This window comes from Numenius arquata, chromosome 2 (genome assembly GCF_964106895.1).
Source record: "Numenius arquata chromosome 2, bNumArq3.hap1.1, whole genome shotgun sequence".
NCBI lineage: Eukaryota > Metazoa > Chordata > Aves > Charadriiformes > Scolopacidae > Numenius > Numenius arquata.
In genome coordinates this window covers 63,854,987-63,878,064 of record NC_133577.1, presented here as the reverse complement: position 1 = coordinate 63,878,064, position 23,078 = coordinate 63,854,987, and the positions used below count along the sequence as shown (strand labels likewise).

Sequence of the window (23,078 nt, the reverse complement as noted above, 5' to 3'; positions counted from 1 at the left end):
GGCCGGAGGAGCGCCCGGGCTGGCTGGGCTCGGTTCCCAGCGCGCCCCTAGGCACCACGCCGCTCTCTGCGGCTCGACCCCCAAGCTCGGTATCATTGGCTGAAGGCGGTGCTCATCCTCTGCGCCAGCCAATCGGCTCCCCTCGGCTTCGCGGGCGTGGGGACGCAGTGGCCTCATTAAGACGGTGGGGTCCCACCCCTCTCCCGGCGCAGCAGCGGCGGCGGCGGGGCGAGCGGGCGGCGTTTGCTCCGGCCTTGGGGGCAGGCTGCGACGTGCTGAGCGGGCGCAGTAAGGCAGCGCGGGTTTGGATTGTTAATTCTCTGAAGCTGAGGGACGAGCGTTGGGGGGGCGGAGGGGGGGAAGGGCGGCTAACGGTTGTGCGGGGCGGTGGCGGAGATGGAGGGGGCCCTCCCTCGGAGGGGTTGTGCCGGCCCTCCGTGCGGGCCCTGCGGAGAGGGGTTGTTGGGGCCCACAGGAGGCTCCCTGAGGAGGGATGTGTGTGGTGTGTGTGTGCGGGGGGTGCAGGCGGGCTCCCTTGGGGAGTGATGGGACCCGTAGCCGGCCGTGTGTGTGTGTGTCCCTTGAGGGTGGTGGTGTTATGCCCGGGGCAGGTAGGGGCTTCCTGAGGGGGCAGGAGCTGTGAGGCACCTCGTGTGTGTTTGTGTGTGGTGGTTGCTGCCCCGCTCCCGAGCAGCCTCGTGTGTTTGTGTGCGGGTGTGTATGTGTATGGGAGTTGCGGCCCCGCCTCTGGGTAAGCCTCTCCCTTCTTAGGAAAGGCTGAGACATGGGTGCACCGCACAGGGACGCTTTATAAAAGGGCTGAGCGGGTGAGCTTTGGAGCTGGTTGGAGCGAGGAGTCCTGGAAATGACTACCTCTGGCAGTTAGACCTTAAAACTGTGCTTGGCTAAAAGATCTGCCCCTGTAAGATATTTATCGTGAGCCCCTTGCTTGGTTCTACTGAGCCGGGGCTCTCTGTTGTTTCTGTTTTAGGCTGGGTCCAGGTCTGCTGTTCGTATCCTCTATGGTGTCCCAAAGGTTTTGGTGGATTTCTGTGCACTGGAGCTATGGTAATTGCAGTCTAAACAAATCTTGAGGAGCAAATAATATCCTGGGGCATCTGGGAGACAAGAAGCTTTCCCTTGTTGGAAATGCAGGAGCTGTGCATTTGCATCTTTTTGGGAGAAGGAAGTTGGTAGCTTTCCCAGCCCGTACAAGGGGTGTGCTTTATTTCCTTACAGCTCTGAGAGCGAATGATGGTTGGCATAGCCATTTGCACTTGTGGTTTCTTTCTGTGTGAGCACTTGGTGTTTATTCTCTTCCTGCAGGTAACTAGCCAAGAGTGTGTGGTGGCCTCTGTATAAAGCAATTCTTGAGTCTGTACTGGGATTTGTGCAGGTTGTTCCTTTGCCATAAGAAAGGTGAGTAGGATTATTTCCATGTGTTACTCTAAGGCTTTCTAACTTAAATACTTCCATAAGTGGACTTATATTTAAACAACCGTGTGACTGCCAGTTCTTTCTAAATTTGCTTGAGAGTGGTGATTCTGTATAACCTTTTATATAACTGAACTGGAGTTTATGGTCCCCAGATGATTTTACATCTTTGCATGAGTCTTTCTTTTTTTTTTCATTGAGTTTTTTTATTGGTTTTGACCAAAAGTACTCAAGTAAGAGCCTGTGTGAACAGGTGCATCTCCTCTATTGTTTGGTCTTGTGTTTTTTTGTTTTGAGTCTTAATTTTGTAAGCTTTTGTAAACTGTATTATCCACAGGAACAGATCGCATAATTAGTTAAACTGAACAATGAAGTATCTGCAGAGATAGAGCTTTTTATGTGGCTATGTTTTGTGTAGTAGCTCATGCTTTGAACACACTGCAGTTTTTAATCATATGTGTGGGATGTTGGAGAAAGCATTTCCATCTAAACCCAAAGTGATCTATCTGATACTCTTTTGTTGTAAACCTGGTATTTTATAGTATTATATGTGATGTGACATGACATCTGAATCCTAGCAATAGTTGATTTCTTTGCTTTATGTGCAACTGATTATTGTGAGTGGAAAAAGTAAAACATCGAAGGGATTTTGTCTGAGTTCCTCCTTTTCATACACAAAATTCAGGCCTCCTTTGTGGGAAATCATAGAAGACTTTCCCTTGTGTTTACCGAGTGTCTACTGTGTATCAGACAATACATGCTGATACTCTGTAAAAATCTGTTAGTCCTCAAAGGATTTTTAATCCTGAGCAGGAGTCAGAAGTTAAAGCTGGGGAGGTATTGTGTAGTGTCCTGGTGTGATGTAGAATCTGTCTTCTGTGGAATAAAGGAGAACTAAGCTGCTGCTGTAGTCGAGATCAAATTACTGAGGCTGTTAATGAGTTCACATTTTTCTATACACTTTTTGAAAGTCTGGTAAAAATGAATGCTGACAGTGTGCTGGGTGCTTACCAAAATCCAGAGTGCATCGGCCTAACGTGTCCTGCTGACTTAATTCAGTCACAGTGGGCCTGAACTTAAGACACTTGGAGTGTGATTGGAGCAGCTCCAACTGATTTGAGATGATGGGAGCTCCCATAAGTGTGTCTCTTGTGGAAATCTAGTCCAAAGTTGGGTGTGCAGAAATCAGACCTCAATCTCCCGCTGCCTGTGGTTTGGGAGAACTTAATGTTCATTAAAGTATACAGTGGTCCTCCTGGTGCAGGGAATTGTCTTCTGTTGCTATCTAGTTTCTGATATCCCAGGTCAGAGTGATCAGGTGGGGCTTTCAGAGTTGCAGTGCTGTGCTAGATGAACCTTTCAGGCATCGCATAATCTGCTAGAAGACCCTTGGCCACATTGCAAAAGCTTGGGTGAATGGTCAAAATCCATTTATCATTGAAGACAATTCAGAGGTGGTTTTGCTCAGTCAACAGGAGCAGAGAAAGGTGCTGCTTGATGTTATGAATGTGTAACTGTCCGTTATTTAATGAGGACAGAAAATATGCCATCTGTGCCTGCTGCAAAAGTGAAAACATTAATCTTATCATAGAATCATAGAATGGTTAGAGTTGGAAGGGACCTTAAAGAGGGAAAAATATACTTGAAAGTCAGGAAGGGGTGGAATAATCTGTGAGATTGCTTCTGGATTCAGTGAAATGGGGACTCGCTATTTGTGCATTGCATTGCAGAGTAGGTGTGTTGTGGCACTTGAGTGTGGAGGAGGTGGCCTGGGGAAAAAATCAAGCAGAGACTGGCATAATTAGCAGGACAGAATGGGGATGTGAGGAAACAACTTATGCAAAGCATGATTATGGTGACATCTCTTGAGGAAAGCTAATAAGGTTCTATGTATTGCCAGTTGCAATTCTGTGGTCCTCCTCTCCAGTTGCTCTGGCTGAGGATCACAGTTGCTATCTGTGCCTGCACTCCCTTGGAGCCAGTGTGTGTCTGGGTAGCTCTTACGATCTTGGGCTCCATGTCTCACCTCTAAGCTCACCAGTGAGAGTAAGATCTGTTTTTCTGGTTGGGAGCCTCTAATGTTGAGTGAGGCTCTGTATAAGCACTTGAGGGAAGTCTGTAGGCAGGAACAGCTTGTACAAATCTGCTACTAATCAGTTGGTTAAGTGGGCTAGTTGCAGCAAGCTGGGTGAAGGATGGTGCTTTTCCTCCCATGTGAGGGTGGGAAGGAAGTCAAAGGCAGGAGTCCTCAAAGGTAAAAACATACTCTGCAGACACTTGTTTCTTTGGTTGTTTTGATTCTGATAGTTGTCTACTCTTTGCTGCCTTATTACTACTTGTAATGCATTATCTATGGGATGTTTGATGTATCTGTCTCATGTCTCTGTCCAGATGCATCATTATTAGATGCCAGACCAGCTGTCATCTGTGCTAAGCTGCAACCAAAATGGCTAAGTACAGGCTTGTTCTCTTAAGACATGGGGAAGGAGCCTGGAACAAGGAGAATCGCTTCTGCAGCTGGGTGGACCAGAAGCTGAGCAGTGATGGGATAAAGGAAGCTCAGAACTGTGGCAAACACCTTAAAGCACTGGGCTTTGAGTTTGACCTCGTCTTCACCTCTGTACTCAGCCGCTCCATCCAGACTGCGTGGCTTATCCTGGAAGAGATGGGCCAAGAGTGGGTCCCCATTCAGAGTTCCTGGCGACTGAATGAACGTCACTATGGTGCACTGATTGGTCTCAACAGAGCAGAAATGGCTCTGAATCATGGGGAGGAGCAAGTGAAAATATGGAGGAGAAGCTATGATGTTACCCCACCTCCCATAACTGAATCTCATCCTTACTATGAAGAGATATACAACGATCGCCGGTATAAATGCAGTGACGTCTCTCAGGATAATCTCCCAAAAGCTGAAAGTCTAAAAGATGTGCTTGATAGACTTCTTCCCTATTGGAATGAAAAGATAGTGCCAGAACTGAAAAGTGGCAAAATGATCCTTATCTCTGCTCATGGTAACAGCAGCAGGGCATTGCTGAAGCACGTGGAAGGTAAGGATCTTCCTTATAGACTTCCCCTCATCTCTTTACTCAAGTGCTTAAAGCTTTACATCTTGTTCTGTAGTGTATATTATTTATCTGGGCAATGTAACACTTAATGTCTGTGGTCTCCAGGAAGAAAGTACCTGGCCTTTTGGAACAGGTATAAAACTGTGGGATGTGAGAGGAGGAGAGAATTAGTTAGGTTAATGTAGTTAAGAGTTAGATGCTTTCCCCTTGTTTCTTACTGCTCACTTTAAACTACTGTATTCAAACTAATTTTGTGGCTGGTCTAGATAGAGCCTGAAGAGTTTGTGTCTAACTATTTTTGGATTTAATCAGCTGCTTTGTCAGAAGGGTTGAAGTCATAATCTGTTCAATAAACAAGCATTACTATAACACAGCAGAATAAAGTGCTTGTCTTGGGTTGCAGAATCTTTTCTTGACTGTTTCTCTGGTGGGTCACTTTTGAGGCTTCATTCTTGGTAATTTTTACTTCAAAAAGCTGCTGTGACAAGGAGTTCTGCAGAGAGTAGGTACTTGCTAAAGCTTATGCAAATATTGTATTTCCCAATATAGCAAATGCCTACCAATGAACAGCAAAGCTGGTAACTTAGCATAAGATTGCTTATTTATTTGGGATCTGAAAAGGATGTGATTCATTGTTAGATTCTTTCCCCTGCCGCCTCTTCAACGATAATGGTTTCTAGTTTAGATCATCCTAAACTGGAAGATGTATTAATTTCTTTGCCTGTGGGTAGAGTAGAATTTAGTGATTATGTGTATGAATGCAGCCTACTAGAGGTGTAGTTGCAATTATGCACAGTCTGGATTGTGTCCACTCATTTTTATTTTTTTTTAGTTATAAAACCCTGTGCTGTGTGCCTCTACAGCTCCAACTCTGCTGAGCACTTTTTGCATTCAGGCACACTCCAACAGTCAGGACAGCTGATGCTTTAGCAGGAGTCAGAAGCCCAGGGAATAAGCTGTACAAGTGACTTCTGGGACTATAGAAGCTGTGAATTCTGGGGTATAGATCACTGCTTGGGTTAAGGAGGAAGGTTGGTTCAGCTGGTTCCACTGATGTGGTCCGGGTGGTTGTCTGCACCATGGGAAATAATAAAGAATTACAAAGGAAAAAGGGACAGTGATCTGCAACCATGGTGTCTTCCCTGTCCCCTCCCTGGCTATCCCCAAGAACTGAACGAGTTTGGTGAAAACGTGCTGGCCAAGGCCTTAGGGGATGAAATGCTGCAAGCTGACCACAGCTTCAGCAGAAACCTTGGGCCATTGTCAGAGCAGGCGTGCACCAAGGCTAGAGCCGACAGTATCACTGACTGGTAAAGGTTACTTTAAAGTTATTATGGCTGGATTCCTTGGTGCATTGAGATCGGAGAGAATGCTGTAAGTTATAGCAGCTGTGAAGCTTTCCTTTGGGACAATCTGTTAGGTATCATTCTTCCAGGGCTGCCCACACTGAACCAAAGTAGAACAGAGCTTTCTCTCTTGTCTGTCCTACACTGTATCTCGTCCCTCCCAGCATGTGCTTACGTAGGGAAATGTGAGGGATCCTTGGCAGAGGATTTAGTTTGCTTGTCTGAGGACTGTCCGTCAGCTACCCCTGCTCCCATACAGGAGCAATTGCCAGATACATGCTGGCTTTTCTGCCCTTTACGCAGTGGAGGTTTGGATTGCTGCGGAGCTGGCCTGAAGGGTGGCAGGAACAGGGCTTTAAGACTTCTGTTATTACTACGTGCTGGTTGGTTTTTTTTTTTTCCAGAGCTCCAACTACATCTAGTTGGATCTGCTATCTACTTGCACACAAAAATCACCAGAGAACAGAATGTCAGGCTAACAAGACTTTGACTGTGGGTTTTGATTTTTTGTTCTCGTTTTCTCAGTGCTCAGAGTGGACCTCATTAAGGCATATGCGATGTGTGTAGGATCTGTGAGGACTTACAAAGTGAAACCGCAGTAGTCTTTCTGATAACAATATTTAACACAAACTGGACCATACTCTTATACGCACTTGAAGATCTGAAACAGCAACTTCCCTGAGAGCTTGCTCTTTTGTCCTGGTGGGCTGAGTAACACTTCTCCCAGACGGTGCTGCTGAAGATATCAGTGCTGTGAGCTGTATTCCTTCCAGATAATCCCTATGATTTTGATAAATGCCACCAAGGACAAGTGTGGCTGTTCTGTGCAATCGTGTCAAAGAATGTTGGCATCAAATTTTTAAGTCTTTGTAACTAAACTTGACCAGTCTCTTCAGAACACTTATTCTTTGTATCATCTTCAGGTGGTGTATGTGATGATGCTAGGAATCATTGGCACAACTGAAAATAGGCAGAGCAAGAGGACAGTTTTCATTATATGTTGTTAGAGTTGGAAAGGCTCTCTAAAAGTAACACTTTCCTCAGGCAGCAGTCTTGTGCTTGCTGGTGGAAGTGTCTTGCCATAACTTAGTAGCTGTTTTGTTCTGTGACACCTATTGGTATGGAGCATGACTTGCAGCTCAGGTTTTTAGGCAGGCCATATTTTTTTCTTTCACGTGTACCATTTCTGATGCATTGAAAAAGTAATGGCAACAGGATGTTAATGAGGAGGATATCTAAAGTAAACATACCAGGTTTGTTCAATAGATGGGGAGGCATTACCTGATCTCTTGAAGAAAGATGCAGATGTCGCACCCATTGAGCTTCTCTGATAGTGGTCACAGAGCTGGGACAGAGCTCTGGAACTGGGCTCACAAGCAGAACATGATGACTGGGAAGGCCTGATGCTGGTCTTGCCAGCTGGTGAGCAGGGAGAGCAGTGCCCTCAGGGCTTTACTTTTTCCATTACTGTGTGATACTTGTGCAGTTACAGTATTTCAGTAGTTTACATGCTGGAGCTACACACTGTGAGTCCTGGTGTGGATTCTGTGTTGGGGACTACCTAATAATCTTATTTTACTGATTTTGCCACTCAACCTTCTTAAGGAGATACTACTTATGTGACTGGTGTCTGAGGGCAGTTACAGAAACCAGCTTGAGATCTAAGAACTCACTGCTGTTGAAGTGAGATGGTCTTGCACTCCCCATCATTCATCCCAGTCTTTGCTCTGTGCTTCTGCTTATTTCTTATGAGCTTGTTGGGACTTTTTCCAAGTTAACTTGGTCTGTAAACTCGCAGGAAACAGCAAGGAGTGGGTAGTTTTCTGTCATGTTGGTGGCTTGAATCAGCCCGGGGAAGGGGGTGGCAAATGCCTGATGACCATGCAAAAGGGCTGGAACAATCTGACCAGGACCTGCAGCTGAGACAGAAAGGTTTCATACATGAGTTGTTAGTGACTAGTTTTGCCAAACTTGGGCTTGAGGGACTCTCAAGAATGCTTCAGCCAGAGTTGGAGAGGTTTTTGCCAGAGCTCTGTCCAAGGGCAGTTACGTGTGCTGGTAGGTTCCGGAGCTGGGTGCTCTGAGAACTCCATTTGTCACAGTGTTGCCCTGAGTTCCTGGTGGTGGTAGTGCAGCCTGCGTCTCACTCAAGACTTATGGGACTTTCTCACCTGATGCTATAGTTGACAGCTGGTGATGATAATAGCAAATCTCATGCCTCTTTCAGTCTGTTTAATCCTGGACTGCTTGACTTCAAGGCAGATTAGATTTCTCTACTGCATAGGAATATGATAAATTCATGGTTTGCTTTCCTACGCTGTCTCATATTGGGATGACCTCAGTAATGACCACAGTCAAAGTCAGACTGTGATCAGGAGCTGTTAACGTAATGACATTGTATTGGGTCTGGCTGAGATGGAGTTGATTTCCCCCATAGCAGCCCTCACAGTGTTGTGCTTTGTATTGGTAGCTAGAAGGTTCTTGATAATAAACCAGTCCTTTGGTAACTGCTGGGCAGTGCACAGCATCAAGACTCTCTCTCCAGCCCCCCTGCTCCCAGTAGGCTTGGGATGGGACACAGCCAGGACAGCTGACCCAAACTGACCAAAGGGATATTCCATACCATATGATGTCTGCTCAGCAGTAAAACCCAAGAGAAAGGAGGGGGTCGGCATTTGTTATAATGACACTTCTCTTTTGGAGCAGCTGCTATGCATACCTTTGTTATACCTTTTCTAGGGGGTGCAGTCCTTCAGAAAAAGACTGTTCCAGCATGGGTTCCCTTACCAGGGTCACAAGTCCTGCCAACAAACCTGCTCCAGCGTGGCCCTCCATGGTCACAACCTACTTTGGGTGTATCCACCTGCATGGGGTTCTCTGGGCTACATGTACATATCTGCTCCACTGTGGACCTCTATGGGCTGCAGGGGGACAGCCTGCCTCACCATGGTCTTCACTGTGGGCTGCAGGTGAATATCTGCTCTGACACCTGGAGCTCCTCCTCTTTCACTGACCTTGGTGTCTGCAGAGTTGTTTCTGTCATGTATTCTCCTTCCTGGCCACGGTTATGCAGCAGTGTTTAGGTTTTTTCCCTACTTAAATATGTCCTAACAGAGATGCTACCACTGTTGGTCTTGGCCTTGGCCAGCAGTGGGTCCATCTTGGAGCCAGCTGGCATTGGCTGTATTGGACATAGGGGAAGTTTCTAGCAGTCACAGAAGCCACCACTGTAGCCCCTCCCACTACCAACACCTTGCCATGCAAACCCAACACAGACATAAATTCTTGGCGGACAGAAGGGTGAAACAAGTGTAGATAATATTCTGCAGCCGTGGTTGTAGCCCATCCATCTTCCTCCTTTCTGTAAGATCTGCTCAGTGAGCTAACATTCTGTGAAGGTTAACAGCCAGGTTCTAACACTGTGCCCGCGTCCCTCCTCTACCCTACTGAAGCGAGGGCCTCTGCCAGCCTGCAGGGAGGGCACAGTCTGGCCCTGGATATTTAACTTACTAGGCTAAAGCTTCAGTGTTTTCATTAAGCTTGTGGGAAGGATGCTATGACCTGATTTTTGGATCTCAGTTATGAAGCACCAGTTCTAGAACAAGCCCATGGTGGCTGAATTTATGCATATGATCTTGTGTGTTTTGTTGGATGAATCATCTGGCTTCAAGTGTACTTGACATGCAAGAGAGGAGGGATGCGGCTATTCTCAACAGTTATGTGTGTTTTGTGGTGGTCTGACCGTAAGAATAGAAGGAAGGAACTTGGAAAGAACAGGTGAGAGGGAGGGAGAAGCTGAGCCAGCCCTTGCAGAAGTTGGCTGTAGGTGTTTGAAATCAAGCCCAATGACTTTTGCCTCTGTAGGACTTTCCAGGGTGCATGTATTTAAAAGCATTTATGGGCTACCAGGTGAAGGTGAATTCTTAAGCTTGCACAGTGATATTACTGGTGTCTGTGTGTTTGATCACCCAGTTGAATTAAATGGAGCATAAGTGAGCTGAGGCAGAATTCCGAATGTGACTTTGAAAGGTCTTTTTCATAATAAGTGCTTTACCTAATTCTTACAATGGTCATGTAGCTAATGGCTTCCTGCTATACAGCTGCTGTTAAGGAACAATGTTTAATGGGGGGTCATGAGAGAGAACATGGGAGATGTCCACTTGAGGAATGTAGTTGCCCGGTCAGCATTTTATCTGGGGTCCTGAGGAAGACATCCTTGAGTACTTCAGTAATGTCTGTGGATTCTCATGGCTGTAAGTAGGTAGGACTTTAGTTTTAAAGCCCCTCAGGGAAAGAGAACACGGGGAAAGCAACACAGTAGCCTTCAGCAGTGCTGAGACCCAGGCTTTAGCATTTTCCTGGGGGGAAGAGTGTTCCTTCTTCAATGGTCTTATTTCCCACTGCACCTTGTAGTCAGCAGTTGAGTCCTTGCCCTGATTTCACCCATCTTCCCTGTGAGATAAGGTGGGGTTGTGACACAGGCCAGCTCAGATGAAGTGCAAGAAAAGGTCACTGGGCTATAGTTACAGCGCATGAAGTAACTGGATAGCAGTTAGCTCAGGCTTGCAGTGGCCGGAGTGTAAGATGTGATCTCTTACTGTCCTCCTGGCCTGCTGGGTGGGGACCCTTCTGTGTACGTTTTGCCTGCAACAGAAGAGTTTGATCAGCTTCTTGCTTCTTGAAGAACAGAAATGCTATACAAATACAGTAGTGGTGCTGAAATAAAGCTACAGGACAGGATTGTTTCTTTAGGATTTTCACCTGACTTCAATTTGTGTTTCCAACCTTCTGGCTGTGAGGCAACAGTCCTATATGAGGAAGAATCCCAAGGAGAAAGCCAACGTGCTTGCTGGAACTTGTTTATCCTAGACAGCGCTATTTTGCTTTGTAAATCAATACTAGTTGACATTGGTGTGGTCACTGTGTTGTGTAAAAACAGTGAAATGCATTTCTGAATCCATGTAGCTACAGCTAGTTTTGTTTAATCCATCTTCAGAGGAAACCTTTAAATATCTTGGCTCCTGACCACATTATGTGGTTTGCCTAAATTCTCCTGCATGACTTCATCTGTTTTGTGTATATCTGAATGGTTTAGTCTGGGAGACTGAATTTGAGAAGTGGGCAGAACACTTCCTAGGGCTAGATTCTCTATGGATACCTGGTGACATATTTATGTTCTTTAATACATTTAAGAATCTTTGAAATAAGAGCTCAGGCAGCTCGGCTGCTTGTTTTGCGAACCAAAGTCCTTGAGAATAGTGCTTGTGCTTTGTAAACGTGCTCAGTATTTTTCCTCTTGATTTCTGTGCGGTTTTAAAATTTTAGGTGCTCCTTGGGTGCTTTTCTGTAAGTCTGTGATTCTTCTGCCTACAACAGGTGAATTATTTATCCCTTGTATACCAGGGTTGCTTAAACTGGCAGAATATAACTCTTTTTAATGGACTGATGTAATGAGGTGTAAGCTTCTTGCAAGGGTTTCTCTGTTTCTCTTGCTCCATGCCCTTCTGAAATTTAGGGCTAATCCACAGCTGAACTCAGTGCTTAGCCTAGTCAAAGCAAGAACAGATCACTGCAAAATTTGCATGCTTGTAGTCTCTGCGCAAGGACATAAAATGGCTCTCACTTCATGGTTAGTTCTGTTTTTCCTGACCTGTTGTCATCCTGCTGTTGCTAAGTGTCTTGCCTTTGTGTGTTTTCCTGTTAATATGTTGGCTCTGCTTTTCTACTTAATGTGAAAATCACTGGTAAATTTGCACCCATATGTTCTGAGAAGCATCTGTTTTGTCAGCTGCTCAAGAGGATGTTTTCTTCATGTACCTTTGGCCGGTTTATATGGTGTCAACTTGAAGCTGTCCTGCTTTACAACAACAGGCTGCCATTGTGACCTCAGTGCTGCTTAAAAGGGGTGAAAAAAAGAAATAATTGACATTCCCAATGACATTAGCTTTCTTTTGCCTGAAAGTTTTGAGGAATAATGACTTTGCAGTCACTGCTGCTTCATACAACTATTTAGACCTTGTGTGGAGACTTGGAGGTTTGGTTGCAAAATTCACTTAGATGCTTTGGAGTCTTGTGTGTTTGATGTAAAAATAACCAACAATTTCATTGAGATTAGAGCCCCAGAATAGTTTAAGCACAGCTGGGTAAAGTAAATTCTCTCCCTAGGTATGCATTATTTTAGTGAAGTGGAAAAATACAGGAAAATGCGCCCAAGTTGTATGACTTGACGTTCTCCCTTCTTTTTTCCTATCTCCCTCATTTGAAAATGGAAATGAATATCCTGTATCTAGTAATTCTGAGAATAGTACTGTAGGCAAGATGCTATAAACTTGCTTTTGAGAAATCAGATGCGGGCAAACAGTGGTCCTTACACTAGAAGGATTTTGAAGACAGCTTGTGAGAGAAGCTTTGCACAGAAAATTTTAAGAGAAAAATTGACCTTGGTATCCTGCCTTTTTAAAGAGACTGTTTGTATTGGTTGCTTAGCAGAGGCTGTTTCATGTTGGAGCACCACATGTGGACTCTAATAACTCTTTTGTGATGCATGAGTTGGGAAAATATGGAGGAGAACCTGTTGTCCTCAATGTCCTGTACTAAAGGAAAAGTAAAGACTCCAGGGCAATTTCCTCCTGTTTATTTCGCATGCCTAGACTGAAAAATAAAGAAACTGTCTTCACCTTGATGGGAACTCCCTCCTTTAGCTGTGTTACTAAAGCACTAACCAAGCTGTGGTCCAGCTGGTAATTGACCCTTGAGTAGCTGGTGATATTGATGAAGGCTGGAACATGTCCTTGACTTTTGTAAGACTAGATGATTTAAGAAATAAGAATAAGCTAGCCAGAAAATTAGCTAGATAGTTACACCTAGTGAACAGCTTAATTGTCTATTTGTTTTCTCTTTGGCAGGCATCTCTGATGAGGACATCATCAATGTTACTCTCCCCACTGGTGTACCCATACTTCTTGAACTTGATGAGAACCTGCACCCTCTGGGCCCACACCAGTTTCTGGGTGATCAAGAAGCTATCCAAGCTGCCATTAAAAAAGTGGAAGATCAAGGGAAAGTAAAATCTGCTGAGAAGTAAAATCCCACTAACACAACTGTTTTCAAAGTGTGGCAATAAGTGATGATTTATGTATGACTGCTAGGTTGCACTGTATGAAAGTCTCAATTTCAAGCACCAAATAACTGGAAGGGACAGTTGTTGAGTCTCAAGTTGGTAGATTAACCCTCTGCCTTTCAAAAACTGGAATTTAGATCTCAGCATGAGGTTATGGACAATGAAAAACGAAATCAAGAGATCATTCAGGTAATGGAAACTTGCAGGGCAGTCTGCCCCAGATCTAGCATTGAGAGTGGCCCAGTACAGAACTCAAGGGATAGATTGTTGCTGTTTACCAACAATCAGCCCTAATCTGTTAAGGGGAAAAGCACCAGCTTACTGGACTAATTAAGTCCAGGTTGTTGTAGGTGCTAAAACTTCCTCACTAATAAAATGGCACCAGGTAACAGAGTTATCCAGTATGATTCCTTTGTGTCAATGGCTATGACAATTTGTTCTGGATGGAGTTCCTTTTGGTCTTTCAGAACACTGTCAGCTGTACAGCTCTTTGCTTTTGTCATTTTGAGTCTTCCAAGGCCAGTTCATGGTCCAGAGGAGAATTTTGTAGAGATGTTCAGACTGTTACCATAGTTGTCTTTTTATTACATTTTTTAAGTAACCTAGAAGGAATCCCTTTTCCTCCACCATCTTTGCAAAGCCTAGCATGACTGCATTTTGCTGGCTTGCAGTAATAGGACTTAACTCAGACTTTAGTCCACGAACTAAGCACAGTTCCTGCTCAGTGTTTAAATTATCACTTAGCTCTTAGTGAGTGATCTGAATAGCTTTGAAACACTTAAGTAACATGTACTAGAGGTTTTATCATCTTGTAGTCGAGTTGTTAGGATAATTCCTGCTTACCTCAGTAAAACTGGATATAGGAAAATCCTCCTCTGAGCTTTCCTGAGTTGCAAAGATCTCTTGATAAATATTTCCAAGTAAATATTACTGTGGTGTTCTCTGTCTCAATTTCTCCGGGGGGCTGGAAGAGATGCATAAGGCATGTAATAAGTGTACTGGGCGCAGCTCATTCAGCCATCATGCTGGTAGGGATGGATGTTCTGCCATGCCTAAAAGTGTTTTCCTATAAAACTCTCCTCACAATCATAGCTTGATTCCTGCTGAGTGTGGCCTTGCTCTTGTATTTGGCACCAAATTCAAACAGTTCACACTGTGGTTGGATGTAGTGTGGCATGTATGGCAACTTGATGTTCTCTTTATGTACACAAGCATCGAGAGAATTCCACTTTTGAAGTCTTGCTCTAATCTTACTTGCAAATATGAAATTGTTACTTAAATTTAGATCTGACCCAGTGTCTCAACACCTGAACATCTGGATTCTGTCCTTGGTTACCAACATGGGTGGCTCTTGTGTATGTACTGTTTGAGCTGAATGCATTCTCAGCATGGCCCAGCTGCAAATCGCAGGAGAAGTTGATAAGAATTCCCTCAGTATGATGATAGTATGAACTTAAAATCCTAGAGTAGCTGCTTCTTTGCAGTGAGCAGCTCTGTAGCTCATTTCCTAAGTGTGAGAGGATGTGTTTTAACTTTGAGGAGAGCAGTGTGGTGTGCTTGGGACAGTCTCCCTGCTAATAGGGATGTAGACTTTCCAGGTCTGATGCTGGCTCCTGTTAGTGTAGTGTGTACTCCATAAAAGACCTCTTGCTAGGTGGTAGTTTCTCTTGCATGAATGATGCTTGGGCTTCTTTTTGATTTTGTTTTTGTTGCCCTTGCAGTAGGAACAAAGTTACATGTTTCTCTTTTAAACATAAAGCTGGTAAGTTTCCTCTTGTTTTGTACAAGCAAGGGTATTTGAGTGTTTTTCCTCTGAAACACTATTAGTGGCTTCCCTGCTGCTCTATTTGACACTGACTTATTCCTTTGCGGGTTTTTAGTTTTCTGTACATAGAGTAACTCTAATTTTTAGTTGATACTTCACAGGTCAGTGTTCTGGAGTTAGATTGTTGATCAGCAAATGTTCACCTGTCAATGCCCTGAGGAGGGCCACTGGCACTCAAGTGATTAGGTTCTTCTCCAAACATTCAATAATGTGTGAAGTTCAGTAACAAGAAAAATTAGTGTTTATTAACAAGTCAAGCAGAGCCACCTGTTGTCAATGTGGACTGCATGCATCCAGATGTGTGGGCTTCCAGGACTTGGCTATCAGTGCCCTTTGACATTGTGGTATTGTAATGTAGAACTTCTTCAGGACTTGAGATGTAGCTGAAATATACTTGGAAACGAATCTGGCCGGACTGGGAGATATGCTTTCTCCTCCCCTTTTCTTAGTGAATTTGTGATCTCTTTTTGGGAATGGAGTGGGGAATGGAAAGGCAGATGAGTGAAGATAGAGAGCATTAGCAGCACCCATTCTTGTGGGTGAATGGCTGAAATTGGCCTTTCAAAGAGTCATGGACAGTAAGAAAAGAGCAGCAGTATGATGTTTTCAGGTGGCACTGTTTCTGCAGTGCTGCTTGAGATGTGAATAGTGACAGGTCCTTAGGAAGTTTGACTTCATTTGCTTTGGTTGTGACTCCAAAGTGATGACAAGATTTTACATGAACATCTGGCAGCAATACCACCTTGCAAAAGTGTCAAATGAAACCAACTGGGGATTTCATTGTGCTTTTTAAGATTATTTTAACACCTTGCAGTGCTTGCTTCTGAATAGCCTTCTAATTAAATTCCTGATTCATAAAACGTGTGTATTGAAGAGAAACCAGCTTCCATCAACAGTGGCATAAGGATGCCTGATCTTCAGGCATAGCTACTTTAGAAGGAAGAAATGAGAATCCTGCTGGTGACTTTAAAAATCATTGGTTGGAAAACACTTTTACCATGTTTGATTAAGTATGCCTCAAAGTCCTATAAGGTAACCAGTGTTTCTACAGTTGACATTGTGGATGTGGTTGATTTGGTTTGTTTATGCATTTTTTTAACTTGTGACCCGGTAGCAATAATAACTAGAATCCTCTTGAAAACCTTTGTAAATATGGTGGAGCTGGCAGGTTCTTTATAACTCAATAAATTCACCTGAAATAAAATTTAATCTGGCTTCAGTCTGTCTTCCTTTTACTCCCTTCTCCTTTGTCTCCTTTCCAGGGCCAATAGGTAAATAAAACTGTGACCTTCAGGGTTCCAGAACTCATCAAGCAGTCGTTGATCACATATCATGCAGTCAGTTGGATAAAAATAGTGTTAGAGCAAGCATTGCCTCATGTTTACATGTAAAGAAGTTGGGCTGGAGGGGAATACATACCTGTTTGAAATTGTGGGGGCATTTGTACAGGAACAACAAATTAAACATTGAATTCCAGAACAATGGAGCTAAACAAATGTTCACTGTTTCTCATGCTGGCTTTTAAAAAAAATAATCATTGCTTTTTGATGGTGTTTAAAATTGTAGCTTCTGGAGACAAAGCCAACCCCTTCACTCTCCAAAGTACTCTTGTGTCAAGTAGAGTTGTGACTTGAATGACAAGTGCAAGGAAGTGTAAGTCTGCTGGGGCCTGTTTCTTGTTATTGATCGAGAAAGCTCAGAGCTATGGTAGGAACAGTCTCTTATGATTCAAATGGAGACTGCAGGAGGGTTTGGTGAGAAGGAACCCCCATTTTGAGAGCTGTGCCAAACAGGTGTTGCTGCTTCTTCCTTGTGTTACGGTGGCTGAAGGTTTTGTGGGTAGGTGAATACAAAAGGGAGCTTGGCTTTAGCATCACACAGAGGGCAGCCTGGCTATGACAGGGCACTCACTCCTCCTGTCTTATTAGCTTGTTAGTCAGCTCTCATGCCTTCTTGGGCCTATTCTAGCAGAATTTAGCAGTCATGTTGTGTCCCCACCCTACAGAAAGGGGAGAGAGGGAAGAAGCTCCCTGTTCCTGCTCTTCCCGTTATTCTGACAGAGCAGGGGAGGGCAGCAGATACCAGAGTATGGAAGTTGCTGTGCTGAGAAGTCAAGCTCAGTGTGATAAAGTGGCCTGAAGATTACTGCTGTTTTTGAAAGGAGGGGGTATTGACCCACAGCTTGGTCAGAGATGGTAACACAGGTGCTGCAATTACTCTAGTACTATCTAGTGAATCCTTTTTTCCTGGCAGATGGTTGTCAGCCTCTTGGTAACTAGTGTACTGTGATTAATGCTGACCTAGTTCTCCAGTTCTGATCTGTGCCTCTCCAGCTGTTTCTAAACTCTGCTGATTGTGCTTTCCAGGATCTGTACAGAAGGCAGTGGTACTGGCTATGCTAGGAGCGAGCAAGCAGGTATAAAGATCCATAACTATCTCTAAAGACAAAGCAGTTGATCTTACACAGACTGCAACTGTAGATGGAGTTGCAGAAATGCAAGTGGACAACAGGTGGAGCAAGTGCATTGTGTTGAGTATATTCATGAAAACAGGAACAATTTTACACTCCTGTATGCATACAGGGATAGCAAGGCATAATCAACCTCTTGAGATAAAACATGCTGCTTTTCACTACCTACAGTGCCCTATAGTTTAACAAATGGTGTGAAGGTGATTTAGTTCTGGTGTGGAATAAATTGCAGTCGTCATCTAGGTCACTTCTACAGACTGGTGATTACTCTTATTTTTGTCTTGCATCAGCAACTTCACCAGACTAGCTAAATTCGGTAAGAGCAAGACTGGCTATTTGCAGACAGAGATGTAGTCTGCAAAAAAAAAAGCAACCTGAAAGCCTACAATTCTGGTCACTGATAGTGTATTGATAACTCTCTATGTCAGGAAAGAATGTGGGGAAATCAGTGTTGTATGAGAAAAGGAGCTCAGCAATGAGCAGATGCCAAACAAATTTAAAAAGAAACAATAATTGGAGGGTGTCTTGGGTTTTGGGGATCTGATTTCAGATACTCTTGTACTAATTTTCTGAAAGGACTGTGTATTCTCCTCCCTCCCCTATCAGAAGTTGTGGAAATTTATAAGCACTTTACATGCTTTCAAATTGAGCTTTAAGGTAGACACTCCAGACCCCCAGCTTAAACATATCTTGAAAAATGTTGACTGATGTGACTTATCCAAGCAGAGTGAGTTTGTAGGTGTAGCTGACAGAAAAAGACCCCAGCAAAGCAAAATCCCAGTCTTATACTGTAAGCCCCAATATGACTGCCTTCCCTAACAGTTTAGTGTGAAAAATGTATTAGTGATACAAAACTCATGAGCTTTTTTTTTTTTGCACTTGCTGTATGCTTCAACCCTGTAAAGGAATTTTTTTTTTTTCTAAGTACAAGCACAGACATAGATTTCAATTTTATGAAATACTGTGGGAACCAATACTCAATTTTTGTCAGGCAATAACAAAGTAGAATAAACTTCCACAGGTCTCATTTTCCCAAATGAAAGCCTTAGGATATCTACCGAAATGAAAAGTACTTTCAATATTGGAAATGTGTGCTTTCTCTTCCATGTGGTTGGCTCCAGTGATTTCCGCAGGCAGCAGCTAGGAATACCTTCCATGAAGCTGTAAATCCTTCACGCGGGCTGCCGATAAGAGATGTCTGAGAAGATCTGAGAACTACTATTTCATCACCTTATCTCAGTATTGGGGATAACTGAGGTACCTACACAGTGATAACGTCAAATATTCCTCTTCGTTTTAAAACTGCATGCCTTGTCTTATTTATAGGTAAACTTTATTTGTTTCTCAGAGTTCTTGCTACATCTCATAATTGTAATTATCCCCAATGCCAGACTGGGCTTGATCTGATCCTAATCACATGCTGGTTTATGTAGTAGATGAACTACTTTTTAATATTAAATAACGTATGTTGGCAATATCAGATGCAGTCAGACACATATGCAAATAATGATTACCAATACACATGGTTATTTTTATGCATATGTAAATGGAAAAATTGTTGATGATCTTGGCCTCCCCTTTGGGACCCTCCCCAATTTGGCCCTATCTTTCTTAAATTGTGAGGACCTGATGGACACAGCACTCCAGGTGAGACCTGAGAAGCGCATAGTAGAGTGTGGTGATCATCACATCTCTGTCTCTGCTATTAATGCCCCTGTGGATGGAGCCCAGAATCCAAATCGCCTTTGCTGCTGCAGCAGCACACTGCTGACTCATGTTCAGCTTGTTGTTCACCAGGTCTTCTGGGCCCTTTCAAAGAGGCTGCTCCCTAGCCACACACATCTTGGCCTATACTGGGTTCTTTAAGTCATCCCAGGTGCAGGATTTTGCACTTGTCTTTATTAGACTTCATATAGTTCTTGCCAGCTCACTTTTCCAACCTGTCCAGGTCTTCCTGCAAGATGTATCTCCCTTCTGATGTGTCCACCTCACCACCCTGTTTAGTGTCATCAGCAAACTTGGTGACGGTGTTTTCAGTCACATCATCCAGATCATTTGTGAAGATGTTGAACAGTGTGGGGCCAAATGTCAAAGCCTGGGGGACCCTACTTGTGCCAGGCTGCCAGTCTGGATAAAAAAACATCAATCATCACTCTTTGAGTGTGGCCTGTGAGACAACTTCCTACCCATCTTGCAGACCACCTATCCAATCTGTATTTTGTCAGGTTGTCCAGTAGAAGGCTGTGGAAACTGTTGAATGCTTTGTCCAGGTAAACAACATCCACTGCTCAAGATCTGTCTGGATTCCAACCTGGCCTTAACAAATATTCCAGAAAGTGCCACTGATTCTTTTAATAGATACCTAAAACTTCTTTGAAATGACTCTTATGCCTCAGCCTTATAACAACAACAACAAAAGAGAATAATGATCCTGTAAATCCATTTTAGGTATATACGCAATACCTCCTGTTAGGACTAGTCTTCTGCTGTTGACTAATTCTAATCTGAAATTGTATTTGCTAGGATTAGGCCTACAACATTCAGGTTCTCCCTGTGGTGCAAATCTGCAGGAGGACAAGCCGGGTAGCTGTGGAAATTACTGTATAAGTTCCATCTCAAGTTTAAGTGGACCGTTTTGCTTGTTAGCATGGTAGCAAAAGGCATGTATCATCACTTCATGCTTGATAACGCGTGTCACTTGCTATATTCGATACGTTAGCAGCAGAGTGAAGTTGTTAGGGTTTTCCAGATGAGGACATATTTCTAAAGTACTTTATCTCCTATCTTTCCCTAGTTCCTGATTTAGCTTCTACGCCCTTCCCTTCTGCTACACTAGAACTCAAATTCCAGAGGAGCTTGGATTTTGGTGCGTATTTCTCAGCTTGGAGAGCGTTAATCAGATTTGGTCAGAATCCACCTGAAATACTGACACCTTTGTTCAGAGCAGGATCTAAATGAAAAAACAAACAGCAGCAAGCACCAAAACCATCTGCATGGAAAGCTGCTGTCTACGCAATAAAGAAGCAAATGCCAGTTGGCTGAAAACTCAGGTGGTCCTTCATGTTTGAGAAGTCACCGCCTGGCTCTCGGTGATCCCTCTGGCTACTGTGTTTCTTGCATCTTAGCAGGCTTGTCATTCTGCCCCATCCCTTGATGTGGTCCTACCCAAAACTTCTACATCCAACCATCCACATAGTACCTTCTCCAGCAGCTCCCGTGCAGCGTTATCTCCATGACACCTTCCTCAGCAGTGTGCCCCACTAGTTTCAGAGGTGCTTAGGTGGGTGGAGACAGGGTGGAGAGTGGAATAGGTCTGAGAGGGAGATGTATCCAAAAAGCCTGAGAAATGCTGTGCCGAGGTATGGATTTCTAGCTGGGTCACATTTTATATTTTACAGTCCTGTCTGCATTCCTGTGATGCACAGGGGAGAATGCGGATTTTTATATTTTTAACTGGAAAAAGCCACCCACCCGAGAGAAACATTTAAGCGAGCCGTTTTCCTCTTAATAATTTTTCTCTGCTTGTTTTGTCTTTGCTGCTGCTCCAGTGAAACTCTCTCCCACAAGCGGCCGCTCACGCACAGCGGTTTTTCATAGCCGACAGTGGAACTCCTTGCAGAGCGGGAGCAATTGGGTGTAGTAGGAGGGTGCTATGACTTGGTCGGCTGTTGCAGGGTGTTTCTGTTGTGCGTGGGCTCAGCAGTGCTACCTGACAAATGATTTTTTTTTTAATTTTTTTTTTTTTACTGCTGTGGCTTGCCAAAGACTTCAGTTTGTGCCTCCACCACTGCTGGTGAGATTTGTGGTTGTTCGTCACCTCATGGATCAGGTCTTTTGTTAATGATGTCCCTAAAAAAAAAATATAAAAAAAGCATCATACTAACTTACAGGCACTAGCTGATGGTAATTCCTACAGGGTCCAAGGGTAGCGTGTCAGGAATGAAGAAAAATTGGTTGAGTTAACAAAGGGAAAAATCGATTACAGAAATATTAGGGGTGCTATATGAGAGATGCCTGTACTCCCGGAAAGATAAGCTAAGGGCTGTCAAAACACTGGGCAATCTATTTTCCAGTTTTATGTAGCTTTACATTCATTTTTCATGGAGATGAGAAAAAAGGCTTCACAAAGCCTGGTGGTTTGGTCTTGGTTCAAAAGGTTCTTAATAGTTTTTGCCTCCAATGTCCCTATATTCAAGTGTTACACATGACGATTTCCACTGTACCCAGCATTTCTGAAAAACCAGGACACTTGAAGGGTCGTCTAACTGGATGCAGAGTGTGAATGGGTGATCTTGTGTGGCTCCGAGACAGCGTGGGGAGGGGGAGGATGAGGAGAGAAAGTGCCTTTGCCATGCAGATCCCGTTGCTAGGCGAGTGCTTAGCCCTCATGTGTTTAATGTGTCCACTGATGACAACAGAACTCGCTGATTGAAAACACCATAGTGGACCTAGCTCTTTGCACTCACGTTTTGCAGGGTTCACCTTGGTTCTTATAACCTGGGGTCCCCATCCTTGTTTTCCTTGTGGTAAGTGGTGGGAGTCCCACTGACTGCAGAGGGAGAGGACCAGGCTCTCTACAGAATTTTTCCCCTGGATGCAGAAATAAAGCGGCAGACTTTGAAATGCAACCTTTGTATCTCATCGGCATGTTTCTTTCTAGATTCCTGGGAGGGCCCTTAAAGACAGCAGCCTTGGTGGACAGACAGGAAGAGGGCTAGACATTGCAAAGCATGAATAATCCTAAATTCTAGCCTGGTCGTTCACCTTATGGAGCTCTGAGTAATAAAATGAGGTTTCTGAGAAAGCTTGAGATTTCTGCTCCAGCTTCTGTTTATAACAGCTTTTTGCATTTTGCTTTTGCATGTGCTTTAAACACTAATTTGATTTTAAAATGGAGTTCTCTGTCCCTTCACTCATGCGTGTGTGGCCTCCAATGGCCGCTGTAGCCTTTGCTTGCTTTGTGAGAGCCACCCTGCGTGTCATGGAGGGCTATGAAGATGATCAGAGGGCTGGAGCACCTCCCCTATGAAGACAGGCTGAGAGAGCTGGGGTTGTTCAGCCTGGAGAAGAGAAGGCTCCGGGGAGACCTAATAGCAGCCTTCCAGTACCTGAGGGGGGCCTACAGGAGAGCTGGAGAGGGACTCTTTGTCAGGAAGTGTAGTGACAGGACAAGGGGTAACGGTTTTAAATTGGAAGAGGGGAGATTTAGATGAGCTATTAGGAGGAAATTCTCTACTGTGAGGGTGGTGAGGCACTGGAACAGGTTGCCCAGGGAAGTTGTGGATGCCCCATCCCTGGAGGTGTTTAAGGCCAGGCTGGATGGGGCTTTGAGCAACCTGGTCTAGTGGAGGTGTCCCTGCCCATGGCAGGGGGGTTGGGACAAGATGATCTTTAAGGTCCCTTCCAACTCTAACCATTCTATGATTCTATGTCAACAGCTGCCCAGTCTGCAGGCGTACTGCTTCTCGGAGCAAAAAGAGGTTCTGCATGGGCTCCTGTAAATGAGTGGGTAGCACAAGAAATGTCTGTGTGGTGCACCGAGCAGGACAGGAGAGCAGAGAGAGCCCACGTCCACATTTCTCACCTCTGCTACCAAAATCGGTCTCCACGTTGGAGCAGCCTGGGCCCCAGTCCTGGCTGTAGAGATCCCTGTGGACAGAGCCTTCATGTTGCTTGCAACACTGGCGTGGAGCACTGTCTCTTTGTGTAGTTATAATCTGTGGGCAGTGATCCTTTCCAGGAGGACTTCTTCAGAGGCAGTGTTTGCAGGGGGCAACACAAACTACCTCTAGGAGTTGGAGAGACCAGGAGCCCTGAT

The 23,078-nt window shown here is 44.3% G+C and overlaps 1 protein-coding gene across 2 annotated transcripts; it reads left to right on the top strand.

The window, feature by feature from the left end:
• The first annotated feature begins 204 nt into the window (after positions 1 to 204).
• BPGM (bisphosphoglycerate mutase) lies at positions 205 to 16,007 on the top strand. 2 transcript variants are annotated; one of them, XM_074144471.1, is made up of 5 exons: positions 206 to 288; positions 992 to 1,068; positions 1,327 to 1,419; positions 3,826 to 4,481; positions 12,751 to 16,007. In XM_074144471.1, exons 4-5 carry the CDS (start codon positions 3,881 to 3,883, stop codon positions 12,927 to 12,929), a joined length of 780 nt encoding a protein of 259 aa, XP_074000572.1. In that variant the 5' UTR covers positions 206 to 288; positions 992 to 1,068; positions 1,327 to 1,419; positions 3,826 to 3,880; the 3' UTR covers positions 12,930 to 16,007. The 2 variants fall into 2 exon arrangements, with proteins under 2 accessions (XP_074000571.1, XP_074000572.1); XM_074144470.1 differs by lacking the exon at positions 992 to 1,068 and having other exon boundaries at positions 205 to 288.
• Positions 16,008 to 23,078: the final 7,071 nt, after the last annotated feature.

Coding starts and splice junctions, on each gene's coding strand:
- BPGM (XM_074144470.1), top strand. CDS start 3,881: ATGGCTAAGTACAGGCTTGTTCTCTTAAGACATGGGGAAGGAGCCTGG. Junction 4,482..12,750: donor ATTGCTGAAGCACGTGGAAG/GTAAGGATCTTC, acceptor TCTCTTTGGCAG/GCATCTCTGATGAGGACATC.